General features: G+C 38.8%; 1 protein-coding gene across 7 annotated transcripts in view; it reads left to right on the top strand.

Moving 5' to 3' along the window:
* The window catches only part of FOXN3 (forkhead box N3), a 304,442-nt gene that overhangs the window by 249,397 nt on the left and 31,248 nt on the right, over nucleotides 1-23,797 (top strand). For 5 of the 7 annotated variants that reach the window (XM_073349399.1, XM_073349401.1, XM_073349402.1 and 2 more), the window contains exon 5: nucleotides 22,746-22,811. The exons of 1 other annotated variant lie outside the window; for it this stretch is intronic. In XM_073349399.1, the coding sequence (XP_073205500.1) occupies nucleotides 22,746-22,811 (66 nt within the window). The remainder of the gene's footprint in view (nucleotides 1-22,745; nucleotides 22,812-23,797) is intronic. One more of the 7 variants, XM_073349403.2, reaches the window with a different exon arrangement.

Below are 23,797 nucleotides of genomic sequence, written 5' to 3'. Positions count from 1 at the left end.
TTTGATCAATTTTACATTGTGTATGGAAGTAAAAACCCAAAATTTAAAATTTTCTGCAATGCAACCAGGAGACAGAGCTTTCTCAAGGGCTGGCCCAAGACTGTGGAATTAACTCCTGTAGGAACTATAGACCATCACAAACCTCGCCATCTGTCACTGGAAGTGCAATGTGCTCTTCTTTGACCTTGCCTTTTCTAATTTAAACACAACGTGTGTATGTGTAAAATATAGAGAGAGAGATTATATAAAAAAAAACAAACCAATACTTTCCAGTTTACACACTTTTCCCTCTGGGGAGAGGATGAGAGAATAAACATGAGACAGATATTAGCTATGTTGCATAATGCACTACTGGGAGGTGCTCAAATACTAAGTTGATGAGCACGGTTTAAGAACCTATCTAGGATAGAAAAGAATGCCTTAAAAACTGTCTCAAAATTCATTTTGCATATTTGGTGTGTGTGTGTAAAGGAAATAATGTAGAAGGGAAAAGAAATTAATCTGTGAAACGTAAACACTTCCTTTAACCTAAATTTTATAAAGTACGTTTTTTCAGGTAACAGTGGCATTTAAAAAAAAAAATCTGATAAGACTTCAGTTTCTCTTCTCTGCTGTGAAACAGGCCATGTAGTGGTCTTCAACCTTCTCTGTCCCTTGCTTACAAAGAGGGCTATCCCTTTAATGAAGAGGTAAAGTTGTTTTAGTTTCTAAAATCAGTGTAAAACCTAAGAATCACACTCATACTGCTGTGTGTCTTTTTAAAGGAGGAACTTCCTTGGTGTGATGTTACTCTGGCTGCCTGCCATACTGTGTGTTATGCTTGCCTGGCTGCCAGACTAGGAAGAAATTGAATGTGCTTTGTTAAAGAAAATATTGCATCCTGGATTAATTGTTTTAAAAGTTAAGATAAAATTAAGATGTTTTTAATGTTTAAACTTGGGTGCAGTCTTTGAATTACCCACAATACAATCCTGGAACTGCAGAGTTGATGCCTCAAACGGGAGAGCAAACAGACCTATAATCAAACTGCAGCAGGTTAACTGAAATGTAAACATACCAGTCATGATTGTCTGCAAAAGATACCCTCCAAAATCATTAGGCAATGTTACAAACTCCTCTCTTTGTCAGATAGTTAATGAAGGTGCTTCAATTTTGATTGAGACCTTTTTTGAACAGCTTTTGTTTGTTTGCATCACCTGGCAGTAGCACTTTTTAAACCATTATTAGCAGTAGGGAATGCCTAGATGATTTAGATCAGAAAATGAAATTGAGCACTGGGAGAGCTGGTTATAGACTCCGTTTTTTCCTTTAAAGTAAATAGTCTGTTCTAGACAGAACGTATAAACATTGCTTTGTCCTGCTGAGTTGAAAACAATCTGTCTTAATGCCGAAAACATGGTTAGCAGATATCAAAGTTAAACCACTTCTAGAGGCGGAATCAAATTAAAGTGAATTGAAACAAGTTGGATCAGCATGAACTGACTCTATTTGTAAAGAGTACTTTGCATTTCTATATCTTTTCACAGCCATAATTGAGAGAAGAATATCAGCAACTTAACTTACAAAGCTGCTGTTTGCGTCCTCCTTTTGCCCTAAAGCAAACAAAACAGGCAGGCTCCCAATTTGGAATTTGTTGAATGAACCTGAATCATTTATTTACTGTTTAGTTGTCATGACAGCAAGGCAAATAGATGTGAAAAGATTAGCCAAACAAAAAGGCAAAAGCCATAGCCCTGTTTGTAGGGTCTTGGAAATACAACTAGTCACATATCATTTGTTGAGGCTGCCCAGTAAAGGCATTTAATAAAATCCAGGCTGGAAATAAAATACTTTGCATGTCAGGTCTTCAGACTGTGTGAAAATTTGGAACAAGTTTTTAAGGGGTGTGTCTGCATGTGTGTATAGAAACTTGATACTGGTGTTTCTATTTCATTGCAATTTCAGTTAACATTAATTATTCTTAAATGCATTTTTAATAAATAGTGAGAAAATGAAGAAAGCCACATTAGAGAAAATGTGGTGTTTTCAGGAGAGGACACACACACACACACACACACCCACACCCCTTGGTTGGTGATTTAAAAAAAAAAATCTTTGGTGGCTGTCCATATAGAACAAGTTCCTAGCACATTTTTTCAAAATGATTAGAAGATAAGCCTTGGTGTCCTTACTAGTATGAGTTATCCTCTAATCATTTTTGAAAAAATGTGGTAGGAACTCTTTCTATCTGAACAACCACCAAAGATTTTTTTTATCACCAACCAAGATGTGATAGGCACTGTAAATACACATAGTAAGAGAGAGTCCCTGCCTCAACTTGTAATCTAAATAGACAAGACAGGCAAAGGGAGGTATTATCCCCATTTTACAAATGGGGAATTTAGAGAGAGACACCATTGAGAGATTTGTCCAAGGTCACCCAAAATCTGCAGTGGAGCCAGGAGTTAAAGCCGTATCTCCTGAGGCCTAGTCTGCACTACAAAGGCCTTGTCTCGTGGTGTAGCTATAGTGGCAAATCCCCCTAGAGCAGTAATTCTCAGACTTTTGTACTGGTGACCCCTTTCACATAGCAAGCCGCTGAGCCACCTTATGAATTAAAAGTACTTTTTTATATATTTAACACCATTATAAATGCTGGAGACAAAGCAGGGTTTGGGGTGGAAACTGACAGCTCGCAACCCCCACATAATTACTTCACGACCCTCTGAGGGGTCCCGACCCCCAGTTTGCAAACCTCTGCCCTAGAGCACAAGCAGTTTATACCAACAAAAGTTCTTTTGCCATATAGTTTACACCAGTTCCCCAAATGAAATAAGCTCTACCGGCAAAAGGACTTTCTTGCCTATATAACTACATCTATACTAAGGCATTTGCCAGCATAGCTATGTTGCTTAGGTGTCTGATTTTTCACCTCTCCCTGCCCCCATGCTCCTAACCACCATAGGTAGCTATACCCCAGAACATTTAAGTGTAGACCAGGTGTGAATCCCACAGGGCCATACCCCCTGCCTGGGTAAATGGGCACAAGTGATCAGATCTCAACTATCTCCATTCAAGCTATGGACCCTCTAACAGTGAATGCTCCCAAGTATTGTACTGCAGTCATCAGTGACTATTGGCTCAGTGCTTAACAGAGAAAGATTCTAGATGGACTGGATGTGTGTATCTCCCCACCACAGCCCCAAGTTTGATGTACTTTGTTTTGAAAGTGATAAATGAAGTCACAGGGAACTGTTGCTGTTATATGAATTATTCCTACTGTTAAATAATAAACATGACCACAATGACCTACTCATTCACTATGAGTGAATTCCTGCTGTGGCTTAATCTCAGTAATGGTTCTGTATTTGAAGTAAATAATGTCATGGGTGAGTTGAGGCCTGCTAAATAAAGGGTCAGCAAAATCAAGTTGGTGGATTGATATCATATCACGTCTATCATAAAGTAAGGTAGTAAAAAGCCTCAGGAAATTACATTTCTTATGTAACATAATCAGAATTGCACTTCTACAGAAAAGGTCACTTTGTATTTACTAGTGTTTGTGCTGCTTTTTCTGATGTGCCTAAATAGGAAAAACAGGTATTCAGAAAACTTCAAGGAATGGAAAATGGAGTTATTGGTCCTAATCTGTACAGTTTCTTTTGGGAATAACACAGAGGAAAACGAGTGAGCTTGATCTGCTGCACAGGAGATGCCAGGATTATATGATGTGGAAGGAATTTTTTACTTTTAAATCCTTTCAGTGTGATGAAATGCAGGGGACAAGAAGGAGGGGCTGACATAAGTGTCCTCATTTTTTTTAACCCCTTTCATGCTCTCTAGAGATTCCATCTATTCATGCATGCACAGCTCATTTGTGTGGGCATGCTCTAGCAAAACAATAATTAAATGTAGTGTATGTTTCAGAAACAGAGCTCAAATGCAGTAGCAAATCATAATATTTATTCTGACAGGTTTCAGAGGGGTAGCCGTGTTAGTCTGTATCAGCAAAAACCAGGAGTCCTTGTGGCACCTTCGAGACTAACAAATTTATTTGGGCATAATCTTTCGTGGCCTAAAACCATTCATTTGCATCTGATGAAGTGGGTTTTAGCCCACAAAAGCTTATGCTCAAATAAATTTGTTAATATTTATTCTGTGGTTTACAGTTGTTAGTGTAAACTGAAAAATGAAGAATAGTAGAGAAATAGCCACGTGTACATTGATGTAGAGAACCGCCTGTTCTTTCTGTATTTATGCATTATTTAAAACAAAGTTTAGAATAGAGACTGCTCAGAATAAAGAAAAGGAGTACTTGTGGCACCTTAGAGACTAACCAATTTATTAGAGCATAAGCTTTCGTGAGCTACAGCTCACTTCCTCAGATGCATATCGTGGAAACTGCAGCAGGCTTTATATATACACAGAGAATATGAAACAATACCTCCTCCCACCCCACTGTCCTGCTGGTAATAGCTTATCTTAAGTGATCATCAGGTGGGCCATTTCCAGCACAAATCCAGGTTTTCTCACCCTCCACCCCCCCACACAAATTCACTCTCCTGCTGGTGATAGCCCATCCAAAGTGACAACTCTTTACACAATGTGCATGACAATCAAGTTGGGCTATTTCCTGCACAAATAAGTGTCCTCTGCTAGGTTGTAAAGTATCTGAAAATAAGATTAACCAGCTCTTAGTTATATACAAAATTAAAAAGTTAAGGACTCCTGAGCCAACTTCTGGGAGAGGCTGATAGTATCAGGCATAGTGTCACAGGCCTCTAGTCCATTGATACCACATCAGTGTGATTCATACTCATTTTCACAGGCAGACTGTAGATCATATTCATTTTCACAGGCAGATTCCACAGAGACGAAAATAATTTTTTCTTAATATGCTATATTCAGAGTATACCATTAACTTCTGTTACATTAAAAAAAAAACAGGTACGGTAGCAAAGTAGAGCCCTTGTTAGTAATAAAGTGCCAGTTACAAGTAATTATTCTTTCATCTAAACTATAATTTTGCATGACTTACTATTTCAAGGTTTTACATACATGCATGCTTTTCTGTTTGTGCGGAATTCATTCAAGCTCTGAATGTTCTAATCAAAATAACTTGCTATATAGTCAAAAACAAACATAAATTGTCCAGTGCTTGTTAATTAAAGTTCTACTTTCTCAGCTAAAATCAGTGTTCAGCTGTGCAAATCTTGCATTAAAATAACTATATCCATGTGTCAGATGCTTGAAAATATTTGCAATGAACTTTGGTGAGTTCTAGGTTTTATTTATTACATGTAGTTGGAAGAGAGTAATTGACATGGGGGTCATTAGGGCTCTCCAGAGAGGCAATGTCTTGTGGCTTATAGCACAGAACTGGATGTCAGGAGTAGAGCAGTTCTGATAAGAGTAGAGTAGAGCAGTTCTGATAAGAAGCGGGGGAGGGGGGAATTGGTTTGGGCCAAACTGAATCCAAAATTCTGAAAACTTTTGACAAATCACAAATCCATTTTGGTTGAACAAAATGTTTTTGCTTCCAGGCATTTTTAAAGGACTAGATTCACACGGTGGTGGTGCTGTTGGTGGCCAGCTTACCGCTTGGCTAAGGCACTCACTTGGGATGTGTGAGACTTGCATTCAGTTTCCCCCTCTGCCTGACAGTGTTCCCTCTAATTTTTCCCACGCATGTGCGGAATAAATTTTATGTGCACCAATATGGAGGGAGGGAATTTGTTTTGTTTTGTTCAGAACTATTTGTGAATTTGACACACATTCACAAATAGTTTTGGATTGACTGAAACAGGGTGGTTGTTTGGTTTTTTTGTGGGTTTTTTTGGCAAATAAAATATTCACCTGGAAAAAATTTGCCCGGCTCCATTCAGGAGTGATGTGTTTCATTGTTGGGTCTGGCACTCACTTATGTGACCCTGGGTAAGTCACAGAACCTCTGCCTCGTTTTCCCCGTCTGTAAAATGAAGCTAATGCCTAGATGAGTGTTTTGTAGCTTCCCTAGCTCATTTGAGATCCCCGAGAGCATCTTTCATCAAGAAGTGCAGAGTAATAGTATTATGGAGTGTTCACTGAGCACTTAAGTATTATGGTTGGAAGGGAGATGACTGTTCCTTTTAGCTACTTTGAGGATAGACTTGTAAGAAAGTATGGAGAGCAAAACACTTTCTTATGGAATTGGAAGAAAAGGAGAAAACAGCTGTAGATACAGTGAACAAGCATGAAAGGGCTAAAATCTGCAGTGGGAAGGATATATGCAGTGTTTGCTTTTATGTGCCACAAAGCTCTAAGTGGCCTGAAATTCAAAACCCGTTGAACCAGTTGGTAAAAATAAAGCCCTACGTTCCTATTGTGCCCTGTTTGTGCATTGCTACCACCTGGATTTCAGTTACATAGTGACAGTGTTTGTTTTCTCAGAAATTAAAGCACAATGTTTCATTAGCCAACTCCCAACCACAGTCTCAGTACATGAGAAATTACTTTGGCCTGATTGTGCCTGGGCCTTATATAGATGCATCTTAGGGTTTGGCAGGGTGGGCACTAAGGAGAATGGGAAGGAGCACAAGAAAACTTGGGCCATTGCGGGGGGTTGAATTAAGGGCCAGAGAACTGCAGACCTTGCCTACACCTTCAGGGGTCCATGGTCAGCCTATAACCAACTGTCTGCTTTTAAAGATACATACTCAATATTCTATTCCATATCAGCTATGAGCCCTGATAGACCAAAATCTACTTATCATAACCTGTTTCTTCCTGACCATATCAGCTAGTGGCGAGCATATTACCTGAGGTGTGAGGAGTTAGCTTTTTGGTGCAGCCCCAGTTCTGAAAATGGTAGGCTAGATTTTTCTCATACCAAGAGACTCAGAACAGGGTGAAGAGGGCATCAGGGAGCTGATTAGGTGTAGTTCAGGTGGCACAAAGGAGGTGAAATTTGGGTTGAGAATGTGGCCCACTGAGAAGGTAGGACGTTGCTCTAATGAACAATGGCATGTATGCTCTCCTTGGATGAATTGTGTCCAATTTTGCTTGCCTCACCTAAATCAATTTTATAGCTAAGGGCTTGGCTACACTGGGGAGTTACAGCACAATAAAGGAGCCTCGCTCAATACCCATCCACACTGGCAAGGCATGTAGAGCGTTCTGACTCTGCAGCTACAGCACCGCTGATACTCCACCTCGGCGAGTGGAATAATGTTTGCTGCACCCTCGCTGGAGCACCGCGGCGCCGGTGTGAACGAGGTGTTGCTTTACTGCGCTCTGATCAGCCTCCAGAAACAATCCCCTTAAGTCAAGTGGCCACTCTTGTCATTGTTTGGATCGGCTGTAGGAATGCGGAAATGCCCTTTGAAAGCTCAGTTTCTGACAGCCGGCTGCTTATCTGCTCTGAGACAAAGCAACCATTAGTGTGGAATGCTGTGTGTGAGGGGGGTGGGAGCACAAGAGGGGTCTGCTGCTGTCTGAACTTACAAGACAGCATACTGACATGCTCTCAGCCCCACAAAAACCCACTCTCTCCCCCCCCACATATACACAACACACTCCCTGTCACACTCCACCCCACCCCCATTTGAAAAGCACATTGCAGCCAATTGCATGCTGGGATAGTTGCCCATAATGCACCACTCCCAATGCCACTGCAAGTGCTGCAAATGTGGCCACGCCAGTGTGCTTGATGCTGTCAGTGTGGACAGACTGCAGCGCTTTCCGTACTGCACTCTACGAAGGCTGGTTTAACTCAAAACGCTCTACATCTACAAGTGTAGCCATGCTCTAAGACTGAAGAGGTTCAGATAAAGGAGAGTTCAGAGGTCAGGATAATTAGAGAGGAAGACCATTCAGTGTTCAGGGCCCTAGGCAGGCACTTGTGAATCTGGGTGCATGTTCCTGTTCCACCACAGACTTTCCTGGATAAGTCATTTAACCCTTCTGAGCCTCAGTACCTCGTCTATAAAATGGGGATAGTAGCACTTCTCTACCTTGCAGGGTTGTTGTGAGGATAAATACATTAGAGACTGTGAGGCACTCAGATACTGTGGTAATTGGTGCCATATACATACCTAAGATAGACAGATGGTGGGATTTACATGACAAGAAATGGCAAAAATCTAGCCTGGAAAGAAAGGAAGGTGGAGAGAGATAATAATTACTTAAGAGTAAGTAGAGTATAATTAGAAGCAATTCTCTGTGTACTTACCACCATACCATAGTATCTGAGCATATCACAATTGATTAATGGGGCATCACAACACCCCTGTGAGGTAGGGAAGTGTTTGTTTCCATTTTACAGATCAGGAATTGAGGCCCAGAGTGGATTCAATGACTCATCCACAGGTACTCAATAAGTCTGGCTGAACCTGTAATTCAACCCAGGTCTCTTGAGTCCTAATAAGATATCCTATCCACAAGCCCATCCTTCTTAGTTAGTGATTCTTCTCTTCCACCCTATTCTGTGAGGAGGGGAAAGGTCACTTACTGAAAGTAAGTGCTGATTTAATTTAGAACATCTAAAAGAAAAACTGTATTGTCAGTCTGTGAAATGTACTTCCACAGGTGATCATAGAGTCAAATACTGTAGCTGCATCTAAAAAGGACTCAACAATTTTATGTCTATTAATAGCACATGTAGTTACACAAACTCAGATAAGATTTATTGAATCTGACTTGGATCATAAGCTAAGCACATGCAGGAGTCAGGGAGGAGTTTTCTCTAGATACAAAACTGCACTAGACATGTTTTCTGGTGTGGGGAGTTATTTGAATCCGTGTTGAAGATATAGAGTGCTAGCTATTATGGGAACCAAAACGCTGGACTCGTTGGACCTATGTTTTAGTCTGCGATGACAAATCCAGGCTCCTTGAACATCTGTGTAACAAAAATGAAGTTGCTAGGAAGAAAGAAGTGCTGCAAAGACCGTCTCCGACTGGATAGCCCTCTGATAATTCTCTCCACAGCCTTGCGGTGCTTTTGGATTCTTTGCGACTGTTGGATGCCCATATTGCTATGGCCGCAAAAAATGCCAACTATATCTTCAAGTAATAGGAGGATTGGTTTGAGACCGGTCACAATGATCTACATGTATGTGACTTCCAGCCTTGATTATTGCACCTAATTTTTTTTAAGAATGGAGTTGCCCTGAAAAAGCTGTCTTGTAAAAATTCAACATCCTGTCCATTTAACAAGCCCTCCCAGTCTGAGTTCAAATCAAGGCCTTTGTTGTGATAATCAAAGTTCTCAAGGAGAGCTCTAGTTACAGGAGAGATTGCGACTTCGATCTCCCACAGCAGCTACGTTTCACTGGAACCATGAAACGGTTGACCAATAGGAGGCACACAGGAGATGAAACTTTTTTTGGCTCTGAACCCAGCCTATGGAACTCACTCCCACAAGAGTGTGAGTTAACTGTAGACCTCGCTGCATTTAGAACTAACTGCAGAATTCATCTCCCTGCCTTGGCTTTTCCTCCAATAAGTCTGTGTCTCACACGCACACAGTCTCTTTAATCTACAGTTGGGAATGAAAAGAGATTTCTATTTTTAAATATATGAGAGGCACTCTGATATCACGGGGATGGGGTCATATCAGTAACTAGATAGAGAAAATGACAGTTATCACAATTACCACTAGTTGGCACCCTGGTTGGCAGTCTCAGCAGAGAGGTCCCATGACTGAATGACCTAGGGAAACTGAGTTATACTTTCATCTTAGAGGGCCAGCTTAGGTTTGATGCAGATGATTGGGCTGGGGTAGGATAGGGCATCCTGCACTATTCCTGCCAGGGCTGTACCTGCTTTATAGATACAAACAGCACAGTCCCCACCACTGTAATCTGGAATCTTCCTGGAATGCAAAACCTACTTCTCTATTTAACATACATAAATAAAAAAAATATATTACACTTCTGAATTTGTATCTGCAGAACTAGAATAAAGGTAATTGTAGCTCAGGTTTAAACTGAAGTTTAAATATGGTTGCACACTTTCCCAAAATTCAGTGTTTGGATCAGATGTTTTTGTTCAGGCTTACCTCTAATAGTAGGCAAACAACACTGATTTGTAATACTAAATACTTATCATACATTGAGATGCACCGGGATACGTCTGTGAGATAAACTTTTTTTAGATAGTCCAGAAGATCATCTATCTAGCTATCAATAGGTTTTATACTGCTGCCCATCACTATAATATCAGAGTGCCTTTCATATGAAATTTAACACTTATTTTATGAGACTGAGGATTTAAATATCAGGTTGGTATTTCATACTGGAATTTCACTTGCAATTATGTGTAAAACAGAAGTATATATTTGTAGTTGAAAGGTGGCAGTCTTTTACTAATGAGAGAAAACATTAGTACTTTTTACAGTAATATGCAGTATATTTTATGGAGAGAATGTCAAATGTGCTGTTAGCATATTTGTTGTACTAAAGGAAATGTTTATGAAGCAATAAAAAAGGGGAGCAGTAAGTAATGTCCTTGAGAAACAGAACTGTGTATCTTGCAGTTCCACTTTCCAGTGTATAGTGGAAGTAAGTTTACTTATAAGTGATGGGTCTAAACTGAAGAATAAACAGACGGTTTCTCCTTTAAAATATTTTTGAGGTCCATAGTCCTCATTATACTTTGAGATTTTCTACCCCCTACTGGACATACACTGAAGCATAGCAGGACTATGAAGAGTAAGAAAAGAAATATTCTTTCACTGGATGCTTAGGTACCTAGAAATTTTTCATTTTTTAGCCATGAAAGAGCATGAGATCAGTCAAGATTGTGCAGTAGTCGTTAGCAAGTCTATTTGATTCTCCCTAGAGAATAAATAGGTGATCATTAAAAATTTAGTGTTCACGAGGTTAATGCATTCTCTTCGTTTTGTGCTTATTTTTATCAATATGATTGCCAGATAATATTTAGATTGGTTTCCATAGACAAGCATTAACTTTACTGTTTTTCTCTGTAACACACAGATGAAGATAGCAAATTACATTTTAAATGAGCTTCTTGTTTTACTGTCCTAGAATCATAGAATATCAGGGTTGGAAGGGACCTTGGGAGGTCATCTAGTCCAACCCCCAAATCCCTGGCCTCAAGGAACCAGTAGAATTAATATGGACTCTTCCCCTATACATGTCAAGTTCAACTTTTTAAAAGATGAAATGGGTGGGTAGTGTGCTGTAACTGACACAATCTCACAGAACTGCCTCTGTGAAAAAATAAAAAGTTGGGCTGCTGGATGTTGAAATAATTATTTCCCCCGCTCCCCCACACACACATATATATTTGGGTATAAAAATAACAATGTTGAGTAGGGAGGGGTTTTTTAAATGACTGAATAGAAACTTTACAAAACACACTCCCCTTTCCGCTTAACTATTCCCCTGATCCAGCGGACTTTGGAGGAGTTACTGGTGTTCCCGAGCACTGTAAGTTCAGAGAGTCTCCGCACTGGAAATTGTGGGCTGTATCAGAGAACTGTAAATGGAGGGGGGGAGTATGGTACATTAACAGTAGTTTCTTACGAAATTCTTGTGGAAATTTTACCAGCCCCGGCACAGAACCTGTTTGCCCACTCTGTTATGATTGATAACGAAAGTGCGGAAGATATTTTATTCAGCTGTCAACACCTCATCCCGAGCTGTTAAAATTTTGTAAGGCAGTTCTAATTTCAGGTTGATCTTGCAACTGCTAAGCACACTAGCCCTTGTCCATGGGACTACTTGTGTTCAAAGTGTGTGTACATATTTAAGTGCTAGATCAGGATCAGTGTGCTCAGCACCATCAGGATCAAGTCCCTACTAAGGTGTTTTGAATATTCAGCAACTTCAGCAACAAGGCTGTTTTGATTTGAGTTGCATTGCTATACACATTCATTATGTAAGGAAAGGGGGCAAGACCTGTTAATTCAACTATTCCTGTGGAGTACTAATTCTTCGCTCTTCTCATCCAAGGATCTCCAAGTGCTTTACAAACAATTTATCCTTGTGTTCTCTCCATTAGATAGGTGGGTGGTATCCACGTTATTACATATTGGTAAACTGAGACTGAGTCACAGTAAATCAGTGGTGGAAGGAATGTGTATCTCTCCCCTGTCAGTGTTTTCATTTCATTTTTTAAAAATCATTGTCTGGGCTCATGTTACCTTTCCCTCACTAATGGCCAGATAATAGCAAAGTAGAATCATCGTGATTATTTAATGATCTGTGAATGCTACTGAGCTGTAAAGTCATAACTTCAAACTCCATAGCATTCTGCTTCAATGTGAAGTGAGCCCTCTTGCAGTATTTTGGAACAATTTCTGGGCTCTAGTCACATTTTTTCCATTATTTTCTAAAGTAATTTCAAATTTCCTAAGTGTCATGAGGCCTGTATATAACTTACAGGTTTGATACTATGCAATGCAACAAATAGGAAAGTCCCCGATCTGTTTACCGGGAAGAGCCTGTAACTATAAAGTCAAGAAAACAAATACAATAGAACCAAAGAAAATCCAAAGGAAAAAAAAAGTGAAAATATATTTTATGGTCTTATAGTTGAACGAGAAAGAGCAGGCGAAAGTGTGCAAAAAACTAGCATCTACTAAATATGAGATAAAAAGACAAACAATTTTTTTTAAGTAATAGGATGATGTTCAGTACTTATTAAACTCTGGTGCTGGAATGCCTAAACACTGTTCTAAACAAACTGCATGTCCATTGGATCCTAACAAAAATGATACTGTTAGAGTAAGTCTGTTTAATACAAATAAAGTCTCCAATCCTACAATGATAAACTTTATACTTGTGGGTTGTTTCTGTGATTAGGCAGATATGAGAGTGTTAGCAGGAGCCTTCACTAAAACAGGGCCAATATGTACCCAAAATATGAATTGCTAAGATTGGAAATTGATTACGTGCATGTAACAGCCAGTCTACAACTGTAATTAAAAGCCTTCAAAGGACCTAGCCAAAATTCCTTGTTTTAATATAAAGAAAAATGTTGAGTATTAACCCTTTAAAAAGAAAATGCTCTACACACATTGACTCGGTATCCGTTTGTATTTCTGGGTAAAAACACTTTTGTTGGAGAGCTACAAAAGAGGTCAAAAGATACCAGATGCTAGATTTTCCTTTTTTTCTTTAAATTCAAAGAATTTTACAGAGAGGATTATCCCAGAAAGAGTGAAAAGGTTAAGTATTAAAACCTGGTCCCAAACATAGTTCAGTCATACAATGTAACTGTTGCTAGGATTGTCTGCCCTCTTCCATTAATATGCTTCAGAGGAGTAGAAAAGCTGCTCATCCCAGCAGCATTCAACATTGCTCCCTGTGGAGAATGCTCAACAGTCTTCCCAAGAACTATGTATGGTCTTTAGCGTCTGTATGTATAGACTGGGGCTGGCATGCCCCAGTACAAAATAAGGATTCTCAAGTGTTCTACTGGGAAATGTGCTTTAATCTCTTTGGGTTTCTGTTCTGAGAACTTTGTATTTGATCCTTTTGGTCTCTAAGCAGAGGATACACTTTCAAAGAATTCATGAGAGACACGGTATTGCCCTAACTAGGTTTTGGTTTTGTTTTTTTCTTTTGATTTGTGTTTTCAACAAATTGCCAAACCTGGTAGTTTGTGTAGTCTAAAATTGATCTGTTTATATTAATTAGCTGGGTTTTAATCTTCTAATTTAGGAACAAGTGAAGTGAATAGTGCTGGGTGTGAATTTCTTTACACCCGTCTTTCTTGGTATTGAAGAGTTTATTTGGGCTGATGTAACTAGATAAATAGCAAAAGGGGCCTGTTCTCTGAGGATGTCTACACTGCAAAGAAAAAATCACAGCACTGAGTCTTAGAGTCTGGGTCAACTGACTCAGGCTTGCAGGGCTAAAAATAGCAGCGTGGACACTCCTGCTCAGGCTGGGTCTGGTCTCAGATATCTGCCCCATTGCTGGGTTAAAGAGCCTAGGCTTTAGACTGAGCAGGAATGTCTACACTGCTATTCCTAGCCTTAAAACCCAAATCAATTGACCCAGGCTCTGAGACTCAGTCTATGGGTTTTTCTTTGCAGTGTAGACTCTTCACTACAGACTTAGCCCAGGTTCTCGCCCAGGTGTGGTCCCTAAATCCCATATAGCCACATAAGAACACACACTCATCTGGGAGTGAGGGTATTTCAAGCCCAGGCTAGCATACACAGCTGAGGGTATAGATTTGAGCCTGGCTTTGCTGACCGCTTCCCTTGTTTGCGGTGAGGACATAAGCTAATGAGGCTTGGAAGCTGATAGTCCTCCAGAGCCTTCCCACAACTCCACCTGGGCTATATTTTCTTACCCCCCACCTTCTGGCATGGGTGGGGATACTTCACTAGGGCTAGGCAAGCTTGGGCAGAATCTACAGTGGAGACATACCCTCAGTATTCATCCCTGTGCTGAGGCCCCCTCAAGCTCTGATTTTAGATTAATAAAAAGATAAGTGTTGTCCTCAATGGAGAGGTTTTTTCCCTTAGGAAAATAAAGTGTAAGTGGTGTAAAGGCCTTCTGTACACAGAGGTGGATTTCATTTTACCGTAATCCTGGTTTGTTATGTTAACATGGTTATGACCAGCAGCAGAGAGAGAAAAGGACCTGGGCTGAAGTGAAGATCTGCTTTAAAAAAAAAAGAGTTGATGTCCTTGATTATACCAGTTGGATTAAGGAGGGGCTTAACATTTAAAAAGAAGAAAAGTTCTAATTTGTGAGACAGTTTTGTTAAAGCCACAAAATTCCAAATTCTGCTATGTAAGATCATGCAGAACCAAGAAGCCTATTGTGATTCTTGACTAAAATGTAGATGAGTGAATGACGGAATAGCAAATCTTTGCCCATGAATTTTCCTTTTTTGTCATGTCCTTACTTACTTATGGCCACTGTTTTCTACATCCTGTACTTTGTGCCTAGTACTGTACAGATGGGATGGAGGGCAGACAAGATTGTACTGGTACTGCTTACAAAGGTGAATTTATTCTCTCTTCCTTAAACACTGAAAGAAAAAAATAAAAAAGCAACACTCAGGAAACGGAAGAAGTCTGAGATCAATCATAGATTTTATTATTATCCCCTCTCATTGTATATAAAATGTAGATCTGCCATCTTTTCAGACTTTCTCTAAAGCTTTTATCCTGCTTTGACAACAGTATGTATCTATACTTTTTACAGTTAACTAACATTACTCTTTACAGTTGAGATCAAAAGTTATGATATGCTTTCTGTTTCAAGCTGCTTTCATTAATCTGGACGTGTGCAAAGTCTACTGTTATATTAGAAAAAAGAGCACGGTAGAAGAAAGAGTACTAATCTTTTTAGATAGTAATACTTTTTGTGACTCTGTTTATCATTTAGTTCAGTAATAAAATTGTTATGGAATAGGGTTAATTATATATGTTAGTTCAATGACAATACAGTTTTATAATGCAGAGGTTGAGTAGGAGAAAGACTTCAGCTATCAATGTTCCATATTATTTAATGATGGCCTTTAAAAAAAAAAACACCTTGAAAAGTGGCAGTCGTTCATTTGGAACTGTCATACCAAAACAATTTAATGGTCCATCTAGTTGGTACCTTCATTCTGCAGTGTCTCATACTGGAGCCTTTGGAGGAAGGGGGAAAATCACTGTAGGAAAACCAGGGGAAGACCAGGCCAGCCATAAAAGGCTACAAAATACCACGGGATGAACACCTTCCTGACCTGTTCTGGCAGTTTGCATTAAGAATTGATTACTTTCATTCTTATTCTACCTGTAGACTAACTGTATGTATTGCTATTGAGATTTACAATGTCTAATCCTTTTTAGAACCTGATTCTGCAATCCTTACTAGTTTTCAGTAGCACTCCCACAAGTAATTCCATTTAGTTCGAGAAAGTTCAACTCAATCTTATTAAATGTTTCCGAGTCAGGCTCAGTAATATCCTGCAGCAAGGAATTTCATAGGCCATTTCTAGTTGCCTGAATGTATTTCCTTCTCTCTGGCTTGTGCTTATTACATTTTAATTTCATCAGCTGTCCTTCTCTCTGTCACTGGACAAGGTAAATAAAAGTACTTGATTTGCCTTTATTCATTGTTAATTATTTCGTATATCTCTGACCTACCTTGACTTTTGCTTTTCATTTTCCAAGCTTAACAGTCTTCATATGAGAAGAGGAAAGGCACATCCCTTAACAGAATAATTAGGCAAAGAGAAACTATGAGCTGACCTGTTGACTTAATGAGCCTAAGGACAAAACGTGGAAAGAGCGTAGTTGTTTTTGCAGTGTACCATTGCTGAAAATGGATAAAGTCAAGAAGAAAGATTAAAGATGAGCAAATACATGGGAGTGGTGGGAGTTGGGGTGGGGAATGCCTGATACTGTGGATAATGAAGGCATTAGAGTTGCAAGTTTTAAATGCAGCTCAGGAGAATATGCTTACATAATAGGATCCTGCATGGAAGAATGTAATGGAGAAGGCTAATGGAAAAGTAGGGTGAATGAAACACAAAGATTAGCTGAATGTTACTGTAAAGCCTTTAAAAATCCTTTAAAAGAAAAACTAAAGAAATCTTGTATATTCTTGTCTGATGCGATACTACAGTGATGATCATGGTAAACAGATGATGCAGTACGTGTACTGACTTCACCTTTTACGAGTTGGCAGTGAAATTGAATAGTACCTCTGCCTTTATGCATTTTATTGAATTGACCAAAGTAAAACTAAGACCCAAATTCTCAAACTTAGGCCCTGATCTTGCAAAAACATGAGTGAATAGTCCCATTGACTTCAGTGAAGCTACCCAAATGCATAAATTTACTCATGTGCATAAGAGTTTGCAAGATTGAGGCTGAGGTGCCTAAAGGCCTGCACCTAAATCTGTGTTTAGACATCTCATTATAAACTACTTGAGTTTTTACGTGCCTAACTATGGATTTAAGTGCTTCTTCCTTGGAATTTGAGCTTGAAATTTCAGGACATAATTGCTTAAAATATTAATTTGCTATTTTCTTTATTTTGGAATAAATTCAGTGTGCAGTTGGAATGATTAAATGGAAAATGATATACTGTATAGTAATTGAAATAAATCTACTATAATTTTGTTAGGAATTATATTTTGAAGCAATATAGACCCTTTTTAATTTTGTTACTGTAGTTTTTATAGTATGTTTTAATGATGAGGGAAGAACTAGCATTTTGGCAGGCCTGGACTGTTTTCATTCAGTGGCCAAAGAATTTGAAATAAAAAAACTCTATTACAAATAATAAACCAATAATTTTAAGGTAAAGTGTTTTTTTCCTTCTGTGTGAAACTGTAAACCAAAGATCAGAACAACATAATAGATGGACAGCTGGCACATTGGGGTTTCTCAGGTGCCACCTTTTGTTTTTAATTATTTTTTGTCACTTCTTGAATAAACAGTCTACCACTGAGGGTTACCCTCTGGCTTTCTGGCTTTTTGTGACCAATTCTGTGCCAAGATATTTCATGCTCATTACTTGACCATTCTGTATTACTGTGCAGAACACGTTCCGATCTGTACGTACTTTTTTTTAAGTGAACCTTAGCCACAAACATAGCTGAAAAAATAACCAACGCCCTGATTCAACAAAGCACTTAAGCACATAGTTAATTTTAGTGGAACCACTTAGTGTTTAGAGTTAAGCACATAATTCAGCACTTTGCAGAATTAGGGCCTGAGTCTGAAGTACAGCAGTTCTGTTATGGGTTTAAAACTCTTCATTTTGTATGTGCGTGTATGTGTTTTGCCTTTGACTTGTCAAAGGAATCTTCACTCTTGAATGCAGTGCTGGATAAAGTTTAGTAGCAGAATTACAACTACAGTATATCCAAATTATGTACCACCTCTGCCCCATTTAGACTATGTCCCTTCAGACTATTATGTGCTCTACTGTAACTGCTTACGGTCTGTCGCTGCTTTCAGCTACCTTCTTGATAGCATTTGCAGGGCTTTCAAAGAATGAGGAGCCAACCCTTAGATTTAGGATTGTAGTGTGGATATTACATAGTACACTGCATACTGTAGTGCATACACACCAAATACATATTCGGAGAACAAACTACAGCTGATCTATTTGCCAATAGCTTTTGCTGTTGCCTTTTTGAGGACTTTGGTTCTGAGGTCATTTTGATTTCTTCCTCATGCTCTTTATAGCACCCACCAGCTTGTCCTTCCTCTGCTCCCTGTCCTTTTCCATTTGGAAGGATTTCTTCTACTTCCACCTTGTGAATCTCCCTCGCTGTCTGTAGTTGCCTATTCTGGTTTCTCCTTTTCTAGCACTAAAGAGTGATCAAAATATGCCCGTTTAAACTTTGATTTTTATAGCCAAGGTAAAGCACTGAATAAAGGCATTTTTCTGACTACCATTCTGTTCTCCCCCTTTCTAAAAACCTCCATGTTGTGAACCATGAATGCTTGACAGGTACATCGCTAAGAGTCGCTTTGGCATTACAGCATGAACTTGCCCTTCAACTTTCAGTTTGCATTATGGTGCTGTCTGTACTCCAACTTTCTAGCCAGGTAGTGCCATGTTTGGCACCTATCAGTGTGTTGCCCTTTTCTGTGCCTGTGGCCTAGGCTGCCATGTGGTTTTCTTCTTGTAACAAGTCTTCGATGCTTTTTTTTTCTTTAATAGTACAGATGAGGCCTCTGCCCCGTTTATCCAGTCCCTAACTTTGGCCCACTTCTCTGCTCAGCATAATATCCCAATGTGCATTGTCCCTTATGTTGCTGATGCCACCCTGTGTGCATGTCTTTAGGGACTGTCCCCTGCTGAGGCGTGGGATAGCTTCCCAGATTTTTCAAAAGTGCAAGACACAAACATGGCTAGACAGCATAGCAGGTGTGGACATATCTGAATCTTGCTTATGTTGTGGAAAATAGCTGCTGTGGACACACCATGTTTGTTATAACCAGTTCTGATTAGTGTCCAAGTGATTACAAAACCACAGTTGTTCCTGTAGAACTGTCAAATCGTAAGACATAAAACTTTCAAGATATGCTGGCCACATCAATGTAGACCCACAATGTAGGGGTTGTTTATAAATGTTTCCATGGTGTATTTTTGTGTTTAATTTCTCTGGAAAAGATTATCATTTCCCCACAGTCTTTTCTACCCAAACACTGGAACATCATCTAAATTAAGAAAACCAGAAACTAAAATCATACAGGAACAGCCTATAAACAAAGGCTAAAACTGGATACGTGAATAGTAACAAAGTATATTGGACTACTAACATTCTTTCAATGTTGTTTTCTAAACTACTGTTTAACACAGGTAAGATCGTTCTATTTTAAATATGAATCTCCTCTGGACATTCTCCCTTTTTAGTCAAGCTAAAGAAAACAATATTTGATTTGCAGTAAATGAACTTGATCCTGTAAAATGTGGTGCATTAAACACACTATTCCACCCACGGGGACGTGAAAAAGTTTCAACCACCATTTCCAAACAGTTCAGCGTCAATCAATGCTGATTTTTGGGAAGAACTCTGCCTTTGACCTGTTTCCAGAGTTAATAACGAATGTGAGCTTGTGAACTCTCTTATGAGAAGTGTACTAGGAGTAATCCTTGGCATTAGAACATGTTGATGTGATCGGAAGTTCAGCACCTGCCTTCTGTACATTGGCATCTGTGCAAGTCAGAACAGAGGAACAACCAAACTGGTGCAAAAACTTCTTGTAACCGATTCTGCATTTGTTGAGTTTACTGTTACAGCAATCGTGTATTAAATATTGTCATGTAAGAAGTTGTTATAGCTATTTACAATACAATATTATATACTCAAGCTGGAATCAAATTCTTTTTCTCTGTAGGTGGAGTTAATTTATTTTTTGCTTAGACATTAAAATCTTTTACACTGCATGATTTGTATTATGAATAGCTTGTAGAACTTTCTACTACAACACATTACTCCCCTGGAAATAGAACAACACACACAAAAGTATGAAAAATGTATTTTTTAACAGTAAAAAGTATTTTCCAACATAATACCCAATATAGAGTACCATTAAGCTATTAGCAGTAAATTGAATTTTTTGGTATGTAATTTAGTATAAATACTGACAAGTTGTGTGTGTGTGTGTGTGTGTGTGTGTGTGTGTGTGTTTTAATGAGCTCATTAGTCATTCAGTTTAGCAATGCAGAGGCAGCAATCGGCAAGGGCGTGGGTTTTTATGTCTGCTTCAATTGCACACTTCATTTATTTGGACATCGCATAGGCGGCTTTCTCTGTCACACAGCATCACTGCACGATTAGCAAGTTTCGCCCCAGGGCAGCTGGGACGCTTTGCTGGGGCAGATGTTCTTTTCAGCTTATTCAGTGGCCACTCTTGGGTTGTTTACTGTTGTCATGGCTACCTCCATTTCCATAGCAGCCTTGCTGCTGCGTCTGAAGCAAGTGAATATAGTTATAAAAGGATCATATTTTATTCTGTTTCCATAACTTGCCATCTGTCAACGGATGGCTCATGATGGATTCAGAAACCAATTTACGAATAACAGCAGCCAAGTAACAATTTTTGCTTATATTAAAAGTAACAATAGGTATGAATGCAAATCACTTAGGTACCTTCAATGAAACACTGGTTTTGTTTTCCCTGATTTTAGAGGTTTTTGCTTCTAATGCTTTCTCACAATAATAATTTAAATTCTTATTGACATATGAAAATGACCGAATGTCATCTTTGTGTCTGATTCCATGCAACTGTTCTTGACACTCTCCACTGTGCTAGTAACTCATCCCAATACAGTGACTACAACTCATGAAATGACTACTTCTTGCACAGTGCATTAGTAATGAAACCTAAATACTAGGGCTGTTAAACAATTAAAAAAAGATTAATTAATTAATTAATCTTAATTAATCGTGCGATTAAAAAAATTAATCGTGCGATTTATCGCACTCTTAAAATAATAGAATACCATTTATTTAAATATTTTTGGATGTTTTCTACATTTTCAAATATATTGATTTCAATTACAACACAGAATACAAAGTGTACAGTGCTCACTTTATATTTTTATTACAAATATCTGCATTGTAAAAAAACAAAAGAAATAGTATTTTTCAATCCACGTAATACAAATACTGTTGTGCAATCTCTTTATAATGAAAGTTGAACTTACAAATACAAAATTATGTACAGAACATAACTGCATTCAAAAATAAAACAATGTAAAACTTCAGAGCCTGCAAGTCCATTCAGTCTGTCTTCTTGTTCAGGCAATTACTCAGACAAACAAGTTTGTTTATATTTGCAGGAGATAATGCTGCCCACTTCTTGTTTACAATGTCACCTGAAAATGAGAACAGGCATTCTCATAGCATTGTTGTAGCCGGCGGAGCAAGATATTTGCATGTCAGATGCGCTAAAGATTCATATGTCCCTACATGCTTCAACCACATTTTCAGCGGACATGCGTGTCCATGCTGATGACATGTTCTGCTTGATAACCATCCAAAGCAGTGCAGGCCAACGCATGTTCATTTTCATCGTCTGAGTCAGATTCCACCAGCAAAAGGTTGATTTTCTTTTTTGGTGGTTTGGGTTCTGTAGTTTCCTCATCTGAGTGTTGCTCTTTTAAGACTTTTGAAAGCATGCTCCACACCTTGTCCCGCTCAAATTTTGGAAGGCACTTCAGATTCTTAAACCTTGGGTCGGGTGCTGTAGCTATCTACAAATCTCACATTGGTACCTTCTTTGCATTTCGTCAAATCTGCAGTGAAAGTGTTCTTAAAATGAACAACATGTGCTGGGTCATCATCCGAGACTGCTATAATATGAAATATATTGCAGAATCCAGGTAAAACAGAGCAGGGGACATACAGTTCTCCCCCAAGGAGTTCAGTCACTAATTTAATTAATGCATTATTCTTTTAACGAGCATCATCAACATGAAAGCATGTCCTCTGGAATGGTGGCCAAAGCATGAAGGGGCATACAAATGTTTAGTATATCTGGTATGTAAATACCTTGCAATGCTGGCTACAAAAGTGCCATGCAAATGCCTGTTCTCGCTTTCTGTTGACATTGTAAATAAGAAGAGGTCAGCATTATCTCCCATAAATGTCGTAGTGATTGGCTGAACAAGAAGTAGGACTGAGTGGACTTGTATGCTCTGAAGTTTTACATTGTTTTGTTTTTGAGTGCAATTATGTAACCAAAAAAGTCTACATTTGTAAATTGCACTCTCACGACACAGAGATTGCACTACCGTACTTGTATGAGGTGAAATGAAAAATACTATTTATTTTGTTTATCTTTCACTGTGCAAATATTTGTAATCAACTTTTATTTCAATTACAACACAGAATACAATACATATAAAAATGTAGAAAAACATCCAAAATAGTTAATAAATTTCAATTGGTATTCTATTGTTTAACTCTGATTAATTGTGATTAATTTTTTTAATCACGATTAATGTTTTTGAGTTAATCGCGTGAGTTAGCTGCGATTCATTGACAGCCCTACTAAATACTCCTCACCAGAATTAAATAGCAAGCTTGAGAGGAATAACAGAACACACCGTGCACACAAACATATACAGTACAGTGACAAATATATTTCAGTGTAGTTGACTTAACAGTAGTTTTGGGATCATGTGCAAGTTTGATCACATGTTGGAATTTTCCAAAATAACGTCTTGGATACTTTAATCTTTATTCCTTTTCAATGCAGAGATTCGGTCTAGCAGGGGGGTAAAAACAAGATTAGCCCAGTTGTAAATAATGTATTTATTGGTTGATTTTTCCAGATCCTGACATTGATGCTGCCACTGCCATGATGCTTTTGAATACTCCCCCTGAGATACAAGCAGGTTGTGAGTAGATATTTCTATAGCATATAGCACCATAGACATGTAAAGTTAACATTCTCTTTTTATAAGTATACAGCATACCAGACAAAAAAGGAGGATCTAATGGAGAAATATAATTCCCTTGTAGACACTACTTTACACTAAATATTATTTTATTTTTTGTGAAATATAATATCCACTATTACATGAATAACAATTTTATATCTCTGTGTTAGAGATAAGATTATTGTTATTCATTAAATACATATAATTTAGTGATGTGGGACAAGTGAGATAAGACCTGGGGTAACCACCAGAAGTTGAGAAAGAGACGAAGGATACATACTTTTTGTTTTCATTTTGCTTTGATTTGACTCCATCATGTGTGTGATTGAGGCCACCTGGATGTTTTCTAGTCAGTTGGACACTATTTCACATCCTTTCTTGCATGCATACTTCGCATTTTGCCTGTGTGATATGCAGTGCCAGGGCCCTACGCAGGCTCCAGGAAATCTGGCAAATTTTGGCTTCCTGCCCATAGGTCCCTGTCATTCTCCAGCTGGACCCACAGATATTGTGATAATTTTTTATTGTTTGAGGCTAGGAACCCATTGTGTTAGGTGCCTTACAAACATGGGACAAAAAGATGGTCCCTGCTCCCAAAGACCTTACAATCTAAGTATAAGACTAAAGACGACTGATAGAGATGGGGGAGTACAAGGAAACAATGGGACAGTATTGGTCAGCATGACGGGCAGTAATACCAAGCAATTCACAGCTTTAAATATAAAGACAGAATTTACCTACAGCCGTTATGAAGCCTGGCTAGCTTCCCTGACATTGGTTTAGCTCACGTGACCAAATAAGAACTGTAAGGGAAGCCTTGGTCAGCACTTCCTTGCTCTGTCTGGGGAAGAGAACCAGTCAGAATCCAAAGCATTCCCTGCACAGCCAAGGAGAGCTTTGGGGGGCGCCATTGTCAGCCTTCTTTGAAATCTCATGGGAGAAGG

The sequence above is a fragment of the Lepidochelys kempii genome, chromosome 6, assembly GCF_965140285.1.
Source record: "Lepidochelys kempii isolate rLepKem1 chromosome 6, rLepKem1.hap1, whole genome shotgun sequence".
Classification (NCBI taxonomy): Eukaryota; Metazoa; Chordata; order Testudines; family Cheloniidae; genus Lepidochelys; species Lepidochelys kempii.
This window is presented reverse-complemented; position numbering and strand designations above follow the sequence as displayed.